The 19,975-nt window shown below is 33.3% G+C and overlaps 1 protein-coding gene across 2 annotated transcripts in view; it reads left to right on the top strand.

Moving 5' to 3' along the window:
- Window positions 1-19,975, top strand: part of dip2cb (disco-interacting protein 2 homolog Cb) — an 84,709-nt gene that overhangs the window by 27,314 nt on the left and 37,420 nt on the right. For both annotated transcript variants that reach the window (XM_693409.11, XM_005171400.6), the window contains exons 4-17: window positions 1,248-1,373; window positions 2,406-2,585; window positions 5,487-5,621; window positions 8,611-8,748; window positions 9,509-9,628; window positions 13,479-13,676; window positions 13,753-13,844; window positions 14,972-15,082; window positions 15,696-15,819; window positions 15,952-16,061; window positions 16,968-17,070; window positions 17,180-17,244; window positions 17,366-17,459; window positions 18,869-18,988. In XM_693409.11, the coding sequence (XP_698501.7) occupies window positions 1,248-1,373; window positions 2,406-2,585; window positions 5,487-5,621; window positions 8,611-8,748; window positions 9,509-9,628; window positions 13,479-13,676; window positions 13,753-13,844; window positions 14,972-15,082; window positions 15,696-15,819; window positions 15,952-16,061; window positions 16,968-17,070; window positions 17,180-17,244; window positions 17,366-17,459; window positions 18,869-18,988 (1,716 nt within the window). The remainder of the gene's footprint in view (window positions 1-1,247; window positions 1,374-2,405; window positions 2,586-5,486; window positions 5,622-8,610; window positions 8,749-9,508; window positions 9,629-13,478; window positions 13,677-13,752; window positions 13,845-14,971; window positions 15,083-15,695; window positions 15,820-15,951; window positions 16,062-16,967; window positions 17,071-17,179; window positions 17,245-17,365; window positions 17,460-18,868; window positions 18,989-19,975) is intronic.

The following is a 19,975-nucleotide window of genomic DNA, read 5'->3' as shown; positions in this document are numbered from 1 at the left end:
TTCATATGGAGAATGAAGTCACATGCATTGCTCAGGTGTTTCTGAGAAAAATGGTTACAAGTTCAATACTTCTTTCCCCCACTGTTTTTCTTCTATGAAAACAGTCCAAACAGATTCAAACTTAATTTAGTTGTGTTTCATCATTAGATAAATCTATGATTTGAATAAATTTGTCTAATGATAGTTTGATTGAAGTATAAAAATATATAATTTTTCTCCCAATAATACAATTTTTTTAATATTAAAATTTTACGTTTTTCCAGTTTTTACTTGTATTTACATGTGCTGCTATAGTTGCAAATTTTTTCCATCAAACTCGATAAAAAAAAAAGTGTAATTAATTGTTAGAATGTATTATAAGAATTTTACATTTAAAGCAATACATTCATTTTAAACTGTTATGAAAAAAAAAAAATTAATTCATTTTCCTTCGGCTTAGACTCTTATTTATCAGGGGTCGCCACTGTGAAATGAACCGCCAACTATTCCAGCATATATTTTACGCGGATGCCTATCCAGCCGCAACCCAAAGAGTTTTTATAACTCTGTTATAAAAAAGCCTGATGAAGAGAACAAATATTGTCACTTGCTAAAATCTTTTCTCTGTCCCTGAAAAAAAATACATAAATTCAATGAAAACAACTGTCTTTAAGCTCTTTTTAAAAATAATGTAATATTATGTTAAAATTAATTACATGTACCAATTAATGATATAAATTAATGATATTGGGTGCGGCACAGGGGCTCTGTGGTTAGCACTGTCGCCTCACAGCAAGAAGGGACTGGTTTGAGTCCCAGCTGAGTCAGTTGGCATTTCTGTGTGGAGTTTACATATGCTGGATAAGTTGGCAGTTCATTCCACTGTGGTTACCCCTGATGAATAAAGGAACTAAGCCGAAGTAAAATGAATGACATTGTTTTAACTATATGTCAATTATATGCTAGAAAATATATTGAATATCATTGAAAAAAATACAACTGTACGTCTGTTGTAATTTATGTTTTTCGAAAGTTCTCGTGGATCTTCATCTGCACTGCAGAACATGTGGTTAGGCTTAGATGCAATCTGTGCCGCTGACAGCATTTCCTGTATGGATAAACCACTGAATAAATAATCTCCCTAAATAAATCTGTGAACAGACTTGAAAAAGCAACTCTATTGAACTTTATACATACATAAACATTAAGAAGCATTTCAGCATGATGCGCTCTCTATATGTGTGTAAACTCTCTCTCGCTCCTCTCAGATGTTCACTCAGAAGCGGTTCAGGCTGCGTTGGAGCGACACAGTGAGAGAAAGATGGCTGTGCTTTTGCCATCCAAACGGCGCTCGCTCATTGGTCAAACCTCCATGGACACATACACTCCTCCAGGTGTGTGTGTACTGCTTTTGGTGGTTTACAAGCACAGAATATTGTATAATGACAAGATTATGACTTAGTTGTACTCTATTAAGGTGGCTTATGAGGACACAATTGATGGGATTGACACCCTAATTAACACTTGATCCCCTAAAGGACATCAAAACAAGATGTATGGTGTGTTTAGCCCTTTAATAGTGAGAATTTTATTTTTCTGATCAGTGTTTCTCAACCATGTTCATAAAGGACCACCAACACTGCATATATTGGATGTCTTCTTTGTCTGTCTCATCCATTGCAGGTCTTTCAGTCTCTGTTAATAAGCTGATGATCTGATTCGTGTGTGTTTGGTTAAGGAGACATAGAGAATGTGCAGATCTGGTGTCCCTCCAGAAACGTGGTTGAGAAACACTGTTTAATAATAATATTAATAATTAAAATATTAAAATGCATGCAGTACATTTGACCACCCCTATAACGGTTTATACCATTGTGAATGCATAATCGCGCCAATCAGTCTCAGAAAAAAATCATTCAGCTGTCTGAAACCAGCAGATCTAAAGCACCGATAGACATTGTGAGTGTTCATTTCTCTTGTAAAATAGGTGCTTGTATCTTCATAAAGCCTAAAAGTAATGTAAAAGTAGACACAGTTTGTGCTTTGACCTACAGTAACCTCAGAAATAGCTAATAAGAGGTTACTGTAGGTCAGAATACACTATATATTTCTCGAAACACTGAACACTTCAATTCGCTTTATTAATACTTTCTAATTTAAGTAAATGCATACATTTAATTCACTGAAGCTTGTATTACACTTACTTACATTATTAAAAACTTGACCACTGCTTAATTGACATTCAAATTATGCTACAGGTTTAGTGTGATTGTTGGGTTTAAGGGTGGGGGGTATTTTACTTAATAAAATACATTACGCCTATGGAGAGTCCTCGTAAACCACCAATACTAATATATGTGTGTGTTTTTGTATTTAAGAGGCCTTGAGTAAGAGTGTGTGTGACTGTTCTCTGTGTGTCTTTGCAGACTCGTCCTCCGGCTCTGACGCTGAGGGGTCTCTGGGGAGAGCAGGGGGTGTCAGTGTGGACTCGTGGATCAGCAGAGCTCTCCACGGCTCTCCCTCAACATCATCGTCATCATCGTCGCACAGCAACAGCTCTGCCAACGCAGCCCGACTGGCAGAGACCAGCATGCACACATACGCCAGTAAGAACGCAAACAAATGCTCACTTGTCGACAAATGACACTGAGATCAATTTGGGTCACTTTCTGAAATAAGCCAGTCAGATCTTTATGCACTACTCGCTTCATTTAAAAGAAGCATCTTACACTGTAAAAAAATGCTGGGCTCCACAAGATTCCCTCAACACAAATCGATTAAGTTAACTTCATTTTTTTATGCTCAATACACTTAAATTTGTAAAAAATATTAAGTTATGCCAACAAAAACCTTAAGAATTGTGTTATTTCAACCAGTGTTGGGGTTACGCGTTATAAGTATTCCACGCTATGTAATAATATTACTTTTCTAAAGTAACACATTACTTTTAAAAATAAGTAATATTATTTGAGTTACTTAAAAAAAAATTAACGCTAGTTACTTTTTACCCTGCTTAATTGACTTTTACAAAATATATTGTGGAATAAAAATGACCTTAGTCCGGTTTAATCACACACCCAATAAGGGTGCTTTTTTCACAGTAGATGAGTCAGTGTACTGTTCTAGTAACTAAATACCTCAGGATATTAGTTTATTTTGAGTCATAGGGGTATCCAGTATGTTAGTACTGAAGACGCAAAGCGCTTCATGACAACTTTGTTCACTTTTAATTAACTGGTTCAATCATTTCATTGAGAAGATCCAGTTAAAAACAAACTATTTATTCACAAAGAAACAGAAACAACGGAGACTTGTTTTTTTGCAATGGATTTAGATATTTTTACAAGCGATTTCCACATTTGTTAAGGCCACGTGAAGCAATTTATACAATATGCAAAGCTAAAAGATTTATTTTGATTTGGGTATTTTTTTATCGACTTACTGTTCATTTTGTTGTTGTTAAACATTTTAAAGGTTAAAATCTGTTTTTACCTTAATATAAATTATTTCTTGTTAGTACTCTTAGGCTTTATTGCGGTCTTCATCTTAATGCATTGTGAATTTACTTAACTAATAACACAAAACATACAAAAGTATCAAACACATTACTTTACATCCTTTCATTAATCTGTATATACAGCATGTATAGTTCTGGACTCAGAACGTTCTCAAAATAGAATTTTCTACTTACAGTTAAGTTAGCTTAATATTAAACACATAAAACAGTTAAGTTATCCCAACAGAAACCTTAAGAATTGTGTTTCAACCAGTGTTGGGGGTGACGTGTCTTAAGTAACGCACGTTATGTAATATGTAATAATATTACCTCTCCAAACTAACGAGTAAAGTAACGCATTACTTTTAAAAATTTGTCATTATTTGAGTTACATTTAAAAAATGTAACGAGAGTTACTTTTTACCTTGCTTAATTGACTTTTAGCAGATGAGTCAATGTACTGTTCTAGTAACTCAATAACTCAAGATATTTGTTTATTTTGAGTCAGAGGAGTTATCCAGTATGTAATGCATTACTTTTCAAAAGTAACTTTCCGGAACGCTGGTTTCAACTCATTTTAATTATGTAGTTTGAAAAAGGAGCAAAAGTAATTTTTTGAGTGTATGTTTTGAAGTTACTTTCTTTATTAAGATCATCTTATTTCAGCCAATTAACTTCTAGTAAATATTTTGTATTTGCCCAGCCTATTTATCACAATCAGCTTCTAGCACTCAATTCATATACAAATACTTTTATAATGCAAAAAAATTCTGCTTCTCATTCTGAACCAGCACAGCCAATTATAAAACTGCACTTAGCTCACATTAGCCAATCAGTTGTATTCAGCCAGTCAGCTTCATAAGCTCACTTTAGTCAGTTAAATCTGTTTGGCCAGCTAATTTCAGCCAATTATCTTCTCACGCTCAATTCACTTCAGCCAATCAATTCTGTTTGCTTGACTGATTTCAACCAGTAAGCTTCTCACGCTCAACTCACTTAGTCCACTCAGTTCTGTTTGTTAAAATTCATATACTTATCTTCTAAAGCTCACCTATCTTCAGCCAGTCAGTTTTATTTGCTCAACCAAATTCAGCCAATCAGCCTTTCACGTAAAGTTTACTTCAGTCAATAAATATTTACACAGTCAATTTTGTCAATCACCTTCTCACATTTAGCTCACTTCAACCAATCAGTTATATTGGCTTGACTCATTTCAGTCAGTCATGCTCAACTCTCTTTGCAAATCAATTAATTTTGCTCAACTTGTTTTAGCCAATAAGCTCTTTAGGGTTAGCCCACTTTAGCCAATGTAAAGTGGCTGTTTGCTCAATTAATTACTTTCTCATGCTTAACTCATGCTTTTTGACCAATTTCAGCCAATCAGCTTGTCACACTCTAATTTGAAATAAGCACTTGTCGCATCTGATCAATGTCTCTTTTAAATTAACGTTCATTCTGAGATCATCTCATATCAGCCAACCAGCTTCTTATGCTCTACTACCTTCAGTTAATCAATTGCTTAAACATTAATTTGGCTTAGTCCCTGATTTAACAGTGCAATGAACCACCACAGTGGAATAAACCACCTATATTTTACACAGCCTTCTAGTCTTAACCCAGTTGTGGGAAACACCCATACACTCTCATTCACACATTCACACACACACACATTCATTATACACTACGGCCAATTAAGTTCATCCTATTCACCCATACCAAATGTCTTTGGACTGTGGGGGAAATTGAAGCACCCGGAGGAAACCCACACAGAAATGCCAACTGGCCCAGCTTGGGCTCGAACTTGCTGTAAGGCGACAGTGCTATCCACTTAGCCACCATGCTGCCCCGTTCCTCAAACAATTTTAGCCTTTTAGCTTCTCATGCTCAACTTCTTTTAGCCAATAAACACCTCACACTAAGCGTCAGCTTCTCGCGTAGAAAACCGATATTTGCTTATATAGTTCTTTTCTGATTGCTATAGATTAATCTTCATGTTTCTCTCTCTCCTCAGTTGGTCCGATGTCTCATCTGTCTCTGAAAAGGCGGGGATTAAGAGAAATGGGTGTTTCTGCTGAGAATGGAATAGTTGTCAGGCATTCCAGTGACTACCATTCAGATCGCCCTTGGTCATCTCTGGATTCAGAGGGTCAGTGTTTCATGATTCTTTAGTGTTCAAATTGATAATCACCAGAGGTAAATTAAACAAATCACCCAGTAAAGGAAATGCTGTCGTAATGTTCTTACTCTTATCTAGTTCTGACAGAATATAATTGGGAAAAAGGTTGCATTCTTGCTAATAATAATCTTCCAGTGCTTCCCAAACATAGACTACTTGGGCGGGCCGCTCAGGTATATTAAGACCGCCCAAGTATATTTAGTGACATGTATTTTCAAATCTCCTCTCGCCCCACACATTTTCTACTTCTCGTTGTGTGTTTGAGAACTGTCAACACTCTCACAGACAGTCTCATGTACTCTACAGACCTTCATTGACACTCCTTTTTGGGACTTAAATATGCATTTGTCCAGAGTTTCTAAATCTCCGAAAATGTCCAGCATTTGGCTTTTGGTTTCGCCTTCCAAGCCATCGTCATTTTTATTTTAGGCCCGGTTTACTTTTACTTGAGTTCGCAGCTAACAGTGCATGCACAGCCGCAAGAGCAAGAGAAACATTATATAATTAATTCTTTGATCTAAACAAATCAGATAAACCTTTCTATTTACTCAGAGAGGACAAAATTACATCTAAACTAGCTGAAAATGTTTGTACACCGTTAGAAATGGTAAATTAACTAATTTGCCTTATTTAAATAATCTACACTTTTTATTCTTGTAATTGTGAATTTTTTAGACATTTTTATTTCATAGATGCTTTTATTCCTTTACGTCATTTATTTTTCATTTGCTGTGTATATTTTTAATTTGATGATGTTAATGTATTACGTATTTTATACATATCTAACATGCTTTGGCAATACTGTACAAAATGTCAGCAGCAGATTTTACCTGTCAGTGTGTGCACATGGCTCCTCGATAGAATAAAAGTAAAACAAATAACGGGATTTCTTTTTTTATTTCAACAGTCTTTAAAAAAAACCCAGAAATAAAACCACAAAAAGGAAACAGTGTATAATAAATACAAATATTGTTAAAAAACACTTTAACCATGTGCCGTGGGTAATAGGTGTTTCAATCCGGCTACCACCGCAAGTATATTTCAAACCTGTGGGAAGCACCGTTTTCTAATTGTGACTTTTGCTTCAAAAAACTCCTAATTTGCTGATTATTAATAGTTATAAAAGGGCACTATTATGAAAAACATTACTTTTATAAGGGGTTTAAACACTAGACCAACTGTGTGGCAACAGTCTGTGAATATAACCAGTTTTTAATGGCGAAAGTTTATTAATTTTATATTTTATAAACACACTTCATATAAACAGTTTGAAGAAACATTTTGAATGACATTCTCCTTTTGTATAAGTCATCAGAGGGGGAAAACCCCACCCACCAGTGATGATCTCTCCCTTATTAGCATAGGACACTAGTCTTGTTTTTGAATCTGCCACTATGCTGACACATGGGCATTTGTAGCTTCACCCTCTTCTAAAAAGAGCACAATCTCATTTGGATTTAAAGTGACAGTCACCAAAATGTCACAGTTAGGATAAAATCCTAAAAGGGTCAGTTTCAAAGAGAAAAAAACATTATTTTGGGGTATTTTGACCTGAAACTTTACATTGACATTATACACCGTAAAAAGCCCATTCCCAGCCACTAGACATTCCTGACAGGGTATTTGAGTGTGATCGAGTGTCAGAATGTTGCAGGACTGCTGTACAGCAGTTATTATTATGGATTATAGATTATATAGTTTTTCATTTTTGTGTTTTTCTAAAGCATGACAGTAAAACACGAACGCGGTTATGAATATATTAAAACGTGTTTGTTTGTTGTAAAAATTCGTAATAATTACAAAAATAAAAATTTGTGGATCTCCTTACCCCCGGGTGTAACTATTCTGCCGTTGTGGCTGGTGTATTCGGGGAAATTTTCTTACCCCTTGGTTTCGAGTGTGTTCCTGAAAAATCTTCGTTCAAAGGGGTATTCACCCTTTCCCTTTAGCCCTACGCCTTCAAGCTAAAGAAAATTAGGACACCCCTACCCCTTGGCGTGAATGCTCAAATCGAGGGGTAAGGGGAAGGGCTAAGGGGTAGAATTGGGATTTGGCCTAAATATCCCTCGAAAACATTGAAAATGGATGAAACGTACGAAAAAGTTGACCTCCCCTCGATCATCAATGCACACTGCCTTAGGTAGTAGTTGGGCTATGATATTATGGTATAACTGGTATTATGCAGAAAGAAATCATGCTGATATCATACAAATATCTTAGGTAAAGGCATTTAATTAAGCTAGTAGTTTATAGTGAGAATTGCTGCTTTAAATAAAGTGCTACTGCATTTTGTTTCCATGCAAAGGAAGTTGGTGGGCCCTCCTATTGTTTCACACAGGCTGTGGAGTAATAAAGTATGAACAAATCTTCCTTTTGAGTGAACTGCCCTTTAAGATTGTGCACACAAGGGTTAAAGGGGTAGTTCACCCCAAAATAAACATTTACTCAACATTCACTCCTTTATGAGATTCTTTATTCTGTTGAGCACAAAAGAAGATATTTTGAAGAATGTTGGAAACTGGTAACCATTTGCTTCCATAGTAGGAAAAACACATACTGTGGAAGTTAATGTTTAAACGCTTCCAACATTTTTCAAAATAGCTTCTTTAGTGTTCAACTGAACAAAGAAAATCAAACAGGTTTGTGACAAGACAAGTAAATGATGACAGAGTTTTAGTTTTTTGTGAACCATTCCTTTTATTTAGCTGTGCATGCATATTCATATGAATCTACTGGTGTTTTATCAACAAACTATAGATCAATGTAAACAACGGTCTTTGCTTCGAATGGAAAGGTTTGAAAAACAGCACTGTTTGATACGTATACATCATTATTGTTATTATATGTGCTTTTGTATCTCATTCCTTAGAAATGCTATGGAATCATCAGATTTGTTAGGTAAATTAATTGCTGTATGCTACTCTGCTCAAGAGTTAACATGTTTGTTTGTGTACTGCAGACAGTCTGTCGGCTCCTCCTGACATCACTAGCTACATGCCAGACTCCGCCCCCATTTTGGTTCATCGTCCACAAATCGCCATGATTACCAGACCCCCGCCCAAATATGGTAATGCTGAGCTGATGGAGACAGGAGATGGTGAGTGGGGCTGTTTTGTTTCACGTGTTCCTGCAGTGCGGAGGAATTTCAAATGACAAAACAAACACTATTTAAAGAGACGGCTCACCCAAAAGCGAAAACGTGCTCAGCATTTTACTCACCCTCTAGTACAGTGGTTCTCAAACTTTTTTCATCAAGTACCTCCTCAGAAAAAAATGGTCTCTCCAGGTACCACCAAAATGAGCAGTGTTGAAATACAGTAGCGTAGTAGGCCTAGTAAAGCAGCTACAACTCTGCACAGTTAAAAAATGTGGCAGATTACCTCAGAAATATAAGCTATATGTCAAATATGACCTATTATATACATCATTTTTGATAAATTTTGAAATGTGTGTAGCATGTACATGACATATTTCATTCCTCCGCATACCACTAGAAGGAAGCCTGCGTACCACTAGTGGCACATGTACCACAGTTTGAGAACCACTGCTCTAGTGTATTTTACACTGTGTAAGATATTTTGAAGAATGGTGGAAACCAGTAGCCATTGGCATACATGGTGAGAAAAAATACAATGGAAGTCAGTGAATACTCTTAAAAAAATTCAAGAATTTAGCTTTGTTGTACTACAAGTGATGTAGTGTAAGTAAATGTTGACAGAATTTTTCATTTTTAGCTGAACTATCATTTTAATACTACAAAAATTAGTTTATCCTGTTGTTATCATCACAAAATGTATGTAATAAATTTTGTTATGCTTATTATATTGCACCTTATATATGATTGTGTTTGTGTGCAGGTGTTCCTGTCAGTAGCCGTGTGTCAGCAAAGATCCAGCAGCTAGTTAATACACTAAAGCGACCAAAGCGAAGACCTCTAAGAGAATTCTTTGTGGAGGATTTTGAAGAACTTCTGGAAGGTTTAAATGTTTTCCTTTCTCTGTGTGTTCAAAGGTTTTTATTTTAAATATTTCTGCAAAAAGAATGAGCACATATATACTGTATAACATCAGTTACAAATCATAGAACAATACACATGTATATATGCAAAACATTAAAGGTGGATCAAAACATTTATTGAAAGTTTTCCTAAATGCAAAATGTTAATTGAACAACACTAATATTTGTATAAGCATAGATTAAAATATTGATACATTTATTAGTTTATTTATTAATACATCTATTAGTTTACTTATATTATTTATTCATAATACAAAAATATTGACTAATAATATATCAAATTTTTATTTTTTATTAAATATTTTGTTTAGTTCTACCATTCATAAAACTATTTAAATGATTTAATTAAAAACTGTCAAAATAAATTGTGTAAATACATCTTATTGCAATTAATACTAAATAAATCAGTAGAGAAATACATTTCTAAGTTTATTTATTAATACATTTATTAGTTTATTTAATAATACATTTATTAATTTATTTATTAATGCATTTATGATTTTATTTATTAATATATTTATTAGTTTATTTGTTAATGCATTTATGAGTTTATTTGCTAATACATTTATTAGTTTGTTTAATAATACAATTATTAGGTTGTTTATTATTGTATTTATTAGTTTATTCATAAATACATTTATTAGTTTATTTGTTATATTATTTATTAATACAAAAACTTAATTTTTGGCCACTTCCAATATTGACGGTATATATCAAATTGTTTTTATTTATTTATTTAAAACCAGTTTCAGTTTGAGTTTTCTTTATTTTTGTCATTTAAAACATCACAATAAATTGAAATGCAGGACAAAATTATGTAGCATCAGACCCAACAAAAACATAAAAAACATCAAACACTATAAAAACCTAACATAATAAATAAGCTTTAATAATTTCATAAATGTGTAAACGTATAGTTATATAAAATATAACCCAATTTAAAAAAAATCTCAGACAGTAACTATTGCAGAGTTTGCAAAAACTTTTTAGCCACTTCCAATATTGCCTACTGTACATATCAAATAGTATTATTTATTTATTTTTACCAATCATAAAACTGTATTTGAATGATTTCAATAAAAACTCTTGGGTTTATACATCTAATTGCAATTATTACTTAACAAATCAGTAAAGAAATCACTGTTTTACCATTGTATCACTACAATTTTACATTGTAAAATTATAATAATTATAATTAATATAATTAATTCATTATATTAAATGATAATAATAAAAAATAAACAATAGTGTTTTTATTTTGATGGAAAATTTTCTTTTGTGTACATCAGATTTATAATTCGTCATAATACATGTCATTATAAGCAGGTTGCATTTTCAAATGCATATTGTAAGAGACATATTCACTGCAGTTGTGTTTGTGGGGAGCCGTGAACTCAACTGAACCACTCAGAAACAATGAAAACACTGTCATGAGCTCTTCACATCAAAAAATCACAGTTACATCACATGACAGATTTATATATTTAAAACACCCTCTTTATGCTTTGATAATCACGTTTAAATATATTGCATTCTTAAGCATTATTTTGGGGAGTTCATATAATATTGCTGAAAACGTGCTTTCATGTACTAATAGACATTAATTTGGTATTTTACCAGTGTTAATTTTAGCCTCTGCATGCACCGGTTTATAAAAACTCTTCTCATTCTACCATAGTATTAACTGCCAGGTCAAAGGTCTTAAAATTCATTACTCTGCACTGAATGGAATTTAACCTAGCTATTTTTACTGAGATCCAGGTGAAGCTCTTAAAGGGATAGTTCATTTAGGAATTACAATCCTGTCATGGTTTACTTGCCCTCATGTTGTCTTTCAGGACATTAAGTAAATAACGACACAATTTCATGGAATAAACTGTAGAGTAGATTATGGTGCTAGCAACACTTAAGTTGCCGGTTCGATTTCTAGAGAAAGCAAGAACTGAGGAAAAATGTATCACTTCAGCATAGTGTCCAAGTGTGACTCACTTCAAAAAGTAGTATAAGAATATGGTTTTCCGAATGTATATGGAAGAAGAACAGGTTTGATTGATGTTCCTATGGTTTATTTAGTTTGTGTATTAGAAAAAAAATGAGATGATGACCGAATCATGGTGTTAATTTGATGACTATTGTCGATATTATTATTTATTGTTATGGATTGTTATTTTTAATTGCTCTAAAGTGGAAAAGGGGTTAGAATAATTACTGCCATGATGACAGTAAATAATATTTTAATAGATATTTTTCAAGACACTTCTAAACAGCTTAAAGTGACATTTAAAGGCTTAACTAGGTTAATTAGTTTAACTAGACAGGTTAGGGTAATTAGGCAAGTTATTGTATAACGATGGTTTGTTCTGTAGACTATCAAAAAATTTAACTTAAAAGGGGCTAATAATTTTGACCTTAAAATGGTTTTTAAAAAATTAATAACTGCTTTTATTCTACTTGAAATAAAACAAATAAGACTTTCTCCAGAAGAAAAAATATTATCAGACATAATGTGAAAATTTCCTTGCTCTTTTAAACATAATTTGGGAAATATTTAAAAAAGGGAAATAAATTCAAAGGGGGGCTAATAATTCTGATTTCAACTGTATATGAGTTACAGTTATTGTATTTTGTTGTATTATTTTGCTTTGTAATTGCACACTGTAAAAAATGTTGGATGTCACATGATTGATTTGTGTTGAGGCAAAATGAAGGAATTAAGTTAGCACTCACTTTTGAGGATTTACACCTACCTAAATTTAAGCAGTAACATTTCTTGACCTCAGTGACCTAGAAGCAAAAAATAGATCTCATTGGAAAGAAGACACTTTGAGCTAAATTTCATGCAAAAAATATAAAAAGTTATAGATTATGAAGTAATGAGTAAGCAAAATTGTACTGTTCAATATTAGTTTTTCCACATACAAACCCATGAAATCAGCCATGTAATATATTTTATAACATATAAAAAAATACAAAATGAGATCTCTGCTAAAAGTATTCCAGGACTACATCTTTGGCCTTCTCTCCCTCACGGTCAGGGGCATTTTCTCAAAAATGACTTTCCCAAACTAAAACAGTAACAGTTGCTGAATAATTTGATCCACATTCACAGTTCATGTATCTTTGAAAAGAAGAAAGTTTCGGCATTTCTATCCATCGTCAGAGTTTGTAATGCTTAAAACGAAAAAAGTTATAGATGCTTAAGTATTGCAAAAAAAATTGCATCACGCAAGGCAAGGTGTTTATTCATATAGCACATTTCATACACAGTGGCAATTCAAAGTGCTTTACATAAACAAGAATAAAAAAGACAAGTTTAAAAACATAAAAAACAAACAATAAAATTATTAAAAACAGATAAAAACAGATTTAAATGAGTTAAAAAAGGTTATAAAAGAATGAAAAAGAAAAACATAGTAGTGCAATCTGTTGGACGTAGCACACTCCAGACTCCAGAGTCACACCAAGATTCTTGACCTTATTTTTTGTTCATCACTAAACTTTTTAATATTTCAGATATATTAAGTAAACAGATATATGAAATTAGTCCTTCAGCAATACAGAAAAGTAATTAGTTATTAGTATTTACAAATTTAAGTGGATTTAAAATAATTAAGTTGTCCCTCCATAAAAACTGTGTTGTTTCAGCTCATTTTTTGTATATATATATATATATAATTGAGTGTATTTTTTATGCATTTTTATCTTTTACATGTTCTAAATAAGACTAAAGAGCTATGCAAATCACTCTTAAAGGAAAAAGTGCATTAAAATGTGTCTGTAAATTCTTCTCTTTAATGTTCCCGTTTGCAGTGCAGCAGCCTGATCCGTCTCTGCCACGCCCAGAAGGGGCGGAGTCAATCCCCATAGAAGGAGAGGAGTTGGACAGACTGAAAAATTGCCCCGCCTCCCTGGAAGCGGCTCTCCTGCGCTGGGGAGCCATTGCACCCAAAGCCCCCTGCCTGACCACTACACACAGCAATGCCAAACAACCGTACACACTTACATATGGTACACACATTCATAGACAGCAACTTGATCTTATAATATTGGTTATGTGTGGATTTTAATATGTGATTGTTTGTAGGTAAGCTTTGGTCCAGGAGTTTGAAGTTGGCCTATAACCTCCTCCATAAACTGGGATCCAAACAAGAGCCAATTATCCATCCTGGAGACCGGGTGAGTGGTTGTATTGTATAGTGTTATATGTTGTTTTAAAATGTACAGTATGATTGGCTTTTGTCAGCACCAATTGTCTAGTTGTTAGTTCGTCAACACATGACGTTTACGATGACCCAAGTTCAATTTCTGGTTCGAGGTACATGTGTACCTCTTTCTGCTCCCAATACTTTCCTGTCTTCACTCTCCACTTCCCTTCTAAAGGTGAAAAATTATTATTTTTTTAAATGTATTAAAATTATTTTATAAATAAATAATTGGCTTTTAAAGGAAGCATTAAGAGGCTTAAAAACAGCAGTAAATATATTTATAATTTTAAGAAAACATTTTTTTGTTGTATATTGTTTAATATTTTTTCTTTTGAATTTTATATTTACCTAACAATCTTGAAAAAAAATTTTTTTCGTATTAAACAGCAAATTTATTTAACAATAATGATTTTTAGAAATCTTTCTTGAGCACCAGGCTAGAGGGATTTCTGACGCATCCTGTGACACTGAAGGCTGGAGTAATGATGCTGAAAATTCAGCTTTGTCTTTATAGGAATAAACTATATTTAAGGTCAACCTTTACAATAAGGTTTAATTTATTTACTAACAGAAACTAATAATGAACAATACATGAACAACATTTACTTATGCAGTATTGAAATCTACATTCATGCTTGTTAACATTAGTTGATTCACTGTATACTAACTATACTATCTATACTAACAAGAACTGACAATGAATAACATTATTTCCATGAATTTACATTAACAAATTTTAATAATTACTGTAATAAATGTTATGTCCATTGTTTGTTTGTGTTAGTAAATGCATTAACTAACATGAACTAATACAACCTCATTGTAGTTTCACCTTTTTAAAAACATTTTAAAATAGAAAATGGTTATTAACAAATCATAATAATAAAAAAATGCATTGTTACTGTTTTTACAATCTTTCATCAAGGAAATGCAGCCTCAGTAAGCATAAGATGTTGTACAAACCACAAAACAATATCATACTAATTTTTTTGAATGTTTGAACTGTTCTAAACAACTCCAGTATAAAGACACAGCATTATACAGATATGTATTCAAGAACTGGTGAAGAATAAAGACTGTGTGTGTGTGTTTCTGCAGGTAGCATTGGTTTATCCTAATAGTGACCCAGCAGCGTTCATGGTGGCGTTTTATGGCTGCCTTTTGGCTGAAGTTGTTCCTGTTCCAATTGAAGTACCACTTACAAAGAAGGTAACTTCTACAGCAGAGTCTTTTTGAAATATTCACAAGAGCTGCGTCCCACACTATTTACTTATGCACTTACACACTCAACAACATCATATATGAATGTAGTATCGTCCCAAATGGAACACTAATGTTTTTTTACTAAGTGGAAATCCAAACCGTTTCCCAGATGGCATTTGACGGTTGCCAAATTAGTGAAATAAATGACCAAAGTACCAAATAATACCTGCCATGAGTATGACCGCATTTACCACCAGGAGGTGCTTTCACAATCCAAAATAATTGAAGTTATCCAACATGTACGTCCGATAGCTCTGCCCCTTCTGCTACATTAGCAAAACTGCTGTCATTGAGGGCATAAAATGTCCATCATTCCACTCTTCATTTTACCGGCTGAATGAGTGCATCATACGGGTAATTAAAATGAACTTATTATTATTAGAGTTTTCAGCGTAAACGCACTATTTATACTACAAAATGGCGTGGAAAAGTGCATAAGTATGCGATTTGGGATGCACCTAAGATCTAATAGTTATTGAAGGAAATATTTCAACAAAATTATTATTTTTCTTTTACAAACACTTGGCTGAGGTGTGTCTTTCTGCTCTCTCCTCTATAGGATGCTGGGAGTCAACAGATTGGGTTTCTGTTGGGTAGCTGTGGTGTAACTGTGGCGTTAGCCAGCGATGCGTGTCATAAAGGTCTTCCTAAGAGTGCTAGTGGTGACGTCATGCAGTTTAAAGGTCAGACACATCGTCATGTTTGTTGAAATCACCTGCACATGATAGAGAAACGTGCATATTTTATACAGTGTATATGTTTACATTGTTACTAATTTGCATGCTCTTGTTCTCTGTGTGTGTTTGTTTGTTTAGGTTGGCCAAAGTTGCTCTGGGTGCTGACTGACTCTAAACATTTATCTAAACCCCCTCGGGAGTGGTTTCCTCTAATTAAAGATGCCAACAATGACACCGCATACATAGAGGTAAAACACACTGCCATTTCACCTCAAATTCATGTCTTTTTTTGTTTATGTGTATTGAATATATGATCATGTATCACAATATGATCATATTTTTAAAATAATGTACTTTCATTAAAAAGTTTGAGGTTAGTAATATGATATATTGTTTTTTTTTATTGTTTTTTTAAGTTAATATTTGTGTTCATCATGAAAAAAAATCATTTAAATCATAAACATATAGTACATATATCATATGTTTACATAATTTACAATAAGAGCATCAAATCAGCATAGAATATGATCACAGGCCACTTGAAACAAATGGGTAAAAACGGCTTTATTATCGCAGGAAAAAAATAATTTTTAAATAAATTAAACTAGAAAAATGTTGTTTCAAATTGTAAAAAAATTTTTTTAATTTTTTTTTTACTACACTGTAAAACCCAACAGTCAACTTGATTAAATGAAATGAGTGTAGTTAAGTCAAAATTTACTGCAAGTTAATTCTACTCATTTGAAAAGAGTTTTGAACTCAGTGTTGAAGGTAATGAGTTAATGAAATACCTCACTACTTCGACTTAAATGGAGTAAGTTCACAGTACTCATATAGGTTAGATTTTTACTTAAATGGTTTGTTTTAATCGGTTTCCTCAAAAGGTTTTGATTGAGGAGGTATAAACACACACCTTACAGTGTGTATTTTTTTTACTTCATTAAACAATTGCACCCTCGACAGAGAATATGATTTCATCCAAAACCAAAAAAAAAGCCTCACAGACTTCAGTCTTTTAAACAGTAATGAATTAATAATGCATTATGCAATTTAAATATATTATATTGCTTGATATGCGAGAGCATCTGTTTGTAATTCACTGCCAATACAATATCATCACATTTACATTTTGTGTTTGTGTTGTTGATTTACAGTATAAGACCTGTAAGGATGGCAGTGTGATGGGGATAACCGTGACAAGGATGGCGATGCTCTCACACTGCCAAACTCTTACACACACCTGTGGATACAGTGAAGGTAAGACACAGAAAAATATAATTACACACACTCAATTAAATTGTCCTTGCAAAACCTGTATAACTTTTTTTTTTTTCATTTCTAAATGGTTCGTTTGTGTTTGTTTCAGCTGAGACTGTGGTGAACGTGTTGGACTTTAAAAAAGGCATTGGCCTTTGGCACAGTGTTCAAACGGTAAAATCACTGACTCACTTTAAATAATCATTTGGCAGATTACAGCTTGTTTACACTGGTTTTTATTTTTGTTTTTGAAAAAGTGAATTCTCTTTTTTTTTTTCTCTCTCTCTCTCTGCAGAGTGTATTGAATATGTTACATGTGGTCAGTGTTCCCTATGCACTTATGAAGGTGAATCCTCTGTCCTGGATCCAAAAAGTCTGCCAGTACAAAGGTACTCAAACATACTCCGGTTTATACAGATTTCCTTGCTATACGCAGGGTTTACTCACACTAGGCTCGGTTGACTTGAACTGTGCCGGGGTGTGATTGTGCCTGATCCCTCCTCCCCCGGAGAGCCTGCTCTCACACTGTGTTTTTTCCTTCTGAGCTGGAGCATGCTTTCATCATCGATTTTGCGACTGTTCTGTTTAACAGGAATAGAAGCGCTCTCGCTCAGAGCAGCAGAAATTGATTTAGTTATATTGTTTTGTATTATTTTGAGTTGTTTGAGATGCAGTGACAGACTGTCAAATAATTTGATACAGAGCTTTTGATGCTCACAAATTGTCATGAAAGTCCTCGTGTTGCAGCTATTAGGAGGTTTGGTGAAGTTACATTGATATGCAAATATTTTACAGCAACTGAACTACCCCTAAACATAAACACAATAGAACAATTTTTAGTTTTTTCCTTTAAATAATTTTGATTTTGGTCACACTTTTGTTGGTCTGTTTGTTGAATTTAAGTTACATTGCATCTACATGCCAACAAATTCTCGTTAGATTATATGTATATAGGACTGTTAGGTTGGGGTTAGGGTTAGTGTAAGTTGACATGTACTTGCAAAGTTTCTTATAATCAGTTAAATGTCTGTTTAGCAGCAGTATTAACAGATATTAAGCAGACAGTCTACTAATACTCAAATGGACCTATAAAATAAATTGTTACCTTGATTTTTTTTTTTTTTCCCCTCCCACAATTTAAAAAATGTCAAGTCTACTGCCTAATAAAGTAATGTTTTGTACAGAGGTTACTGGTGAAACGGCTCTTTTAGTTCTCAATAGCTACTGTCAGATTTCTGTTTACATTTTCAGTCAGATTGTCTGCCGTTTTTATTCAGACTATAGACTGGTTTAGACAAATGCGGAAGGTAGCCTTAGTTTTGATGTAATTTTATCATTAACGATTTTGAATGTATAAAATAATGTTTGCAAAAAAGGTTTAAACCTTGTTTGAGGGGGAAAATGTCAATAAGTGATGAAAAACATGTCAAGTTGAAGTTTAAAGGGACTGTTTAGTTTTTACTCTTGTTGTCCATTCATTAAAAACCTGATAGCAGTATTTATAGGACATGTGCTGATTATAATATGCAGATCACATTCTGTGTTTGTCCTGTCAATCGCATTATCATTGTGAATTTGCCCAAGGTTTAGGATTGTACAGTGAGAATTGTCAGCGTAAATTGAACTATTAACTACATGTTAATTAATGAGCAGTGTAACACATGTTGAATCAAATAACCCAGGAATTTCTTTTACCCAGGGTTTAGAATGACCCAGCGTGTGTGAAAAGCCCTATAGTGTCAGATGCAGTATAACTATTCTGGTTAATAATTAGTCTCATTTTCCTTTGTGTATTCAGCTAAAGTGGCGTGTGTGAAGAGCAGGGATCTACACTGGGCTCTGATGGCCCACAAAGAGCAGCCGGACACCAACATGAGCTCATTGAGAATGCTGCTCATCGCTGATGGGTCGAACCCCTGTGAGTATGTCCATGACCTATCGAAAGAGTGTTGCCAAAAAAACAAATCACTGTTAGACTTACCTAAACAATGGTAAAAGGATAGTTGAGCCAAAACTGAAAATTCACTTGTGACAAACTGTTAAACACAAAAGAAGACATTTTGAGAAATGTTGCAAACCTGTAACCATTGACCTCCATAGTATTTTTTTCCTATTTTGAAAATCAGTGGTTACAGTTTTTTAACATTTTTCAAAATATCTTCTTTTGTGTTCAACATTAAAGGAAACTTTTAAAGATTTGAAACCTGACAGAGTAAATCGTATTGGAAAAGGCTAACTATAGCTTTAAGCACAGTTTTATATTGTTCCGTTGTATTTATTTGTGGTATTTGGTTGTATTTAGTTTTTTTTTTATAATTAATTTCTGTTTGCTTGTCTTCAATTAATTTTTTATCTTTAAGTTGTGCTTATGCTTTCTTCTCTAATAAAATAAATAATTTATTATGCATTTATTAGAATGCAAAATGCCATCTGAATCATCATTTATACTTCTTTATGTCTATACAATAAAAATTTAAATATTATATTATCATATTATAACAATGAATATTTGTTTAGCTGGACAAGTAAAAGCGTAGGCTGGTCAATGAAAATCTGAACAACTGGCATAAACGCACCTGTAGTAACAGTTCTTTGAATTGTGCCATGATTGAGATTTTAACAGTGAAAAATAGAACGTTATTCCAGAAATACAGCAATATTGTACATTTAATGAATACTGTTGTGATTTTTTTCCTAGTGGTGTCAAAAAAAGGCATTGAGTATCAGTATTTTTAAAGTGTCATACACTGTAAAAAATGTTGGGTTCCACACAATTGATTTGTGTTGGGACAACATCAAGTAATTAATTTAACTTATTAGTTTTTACAAATCGAAGTACACATAACCTTATTAAATTACAAATCAATTATGTAGTCCTCCAGAGAACCTCAAGAATTGTGTTGTT

Source organism: Danio rerio, chromosome 2 (assembly GCF_049306965.1).
Source record: "Danio rerio strain Tuebingen ecotype United States chromosome 2, GRCz12tu, whole genome shotgun sequence".
Lineage (NCBI taxonomy): Eukaryota > Metazoa > Chordata > Actinopteri > Cypriniformes > Danionidae > Danio > Danio rerio.
The sequence above is the reverse complement of the archived record's forward strand: the minus strand, read 5'-3'. Positions and strand labels throughout refer to the sequence as shown.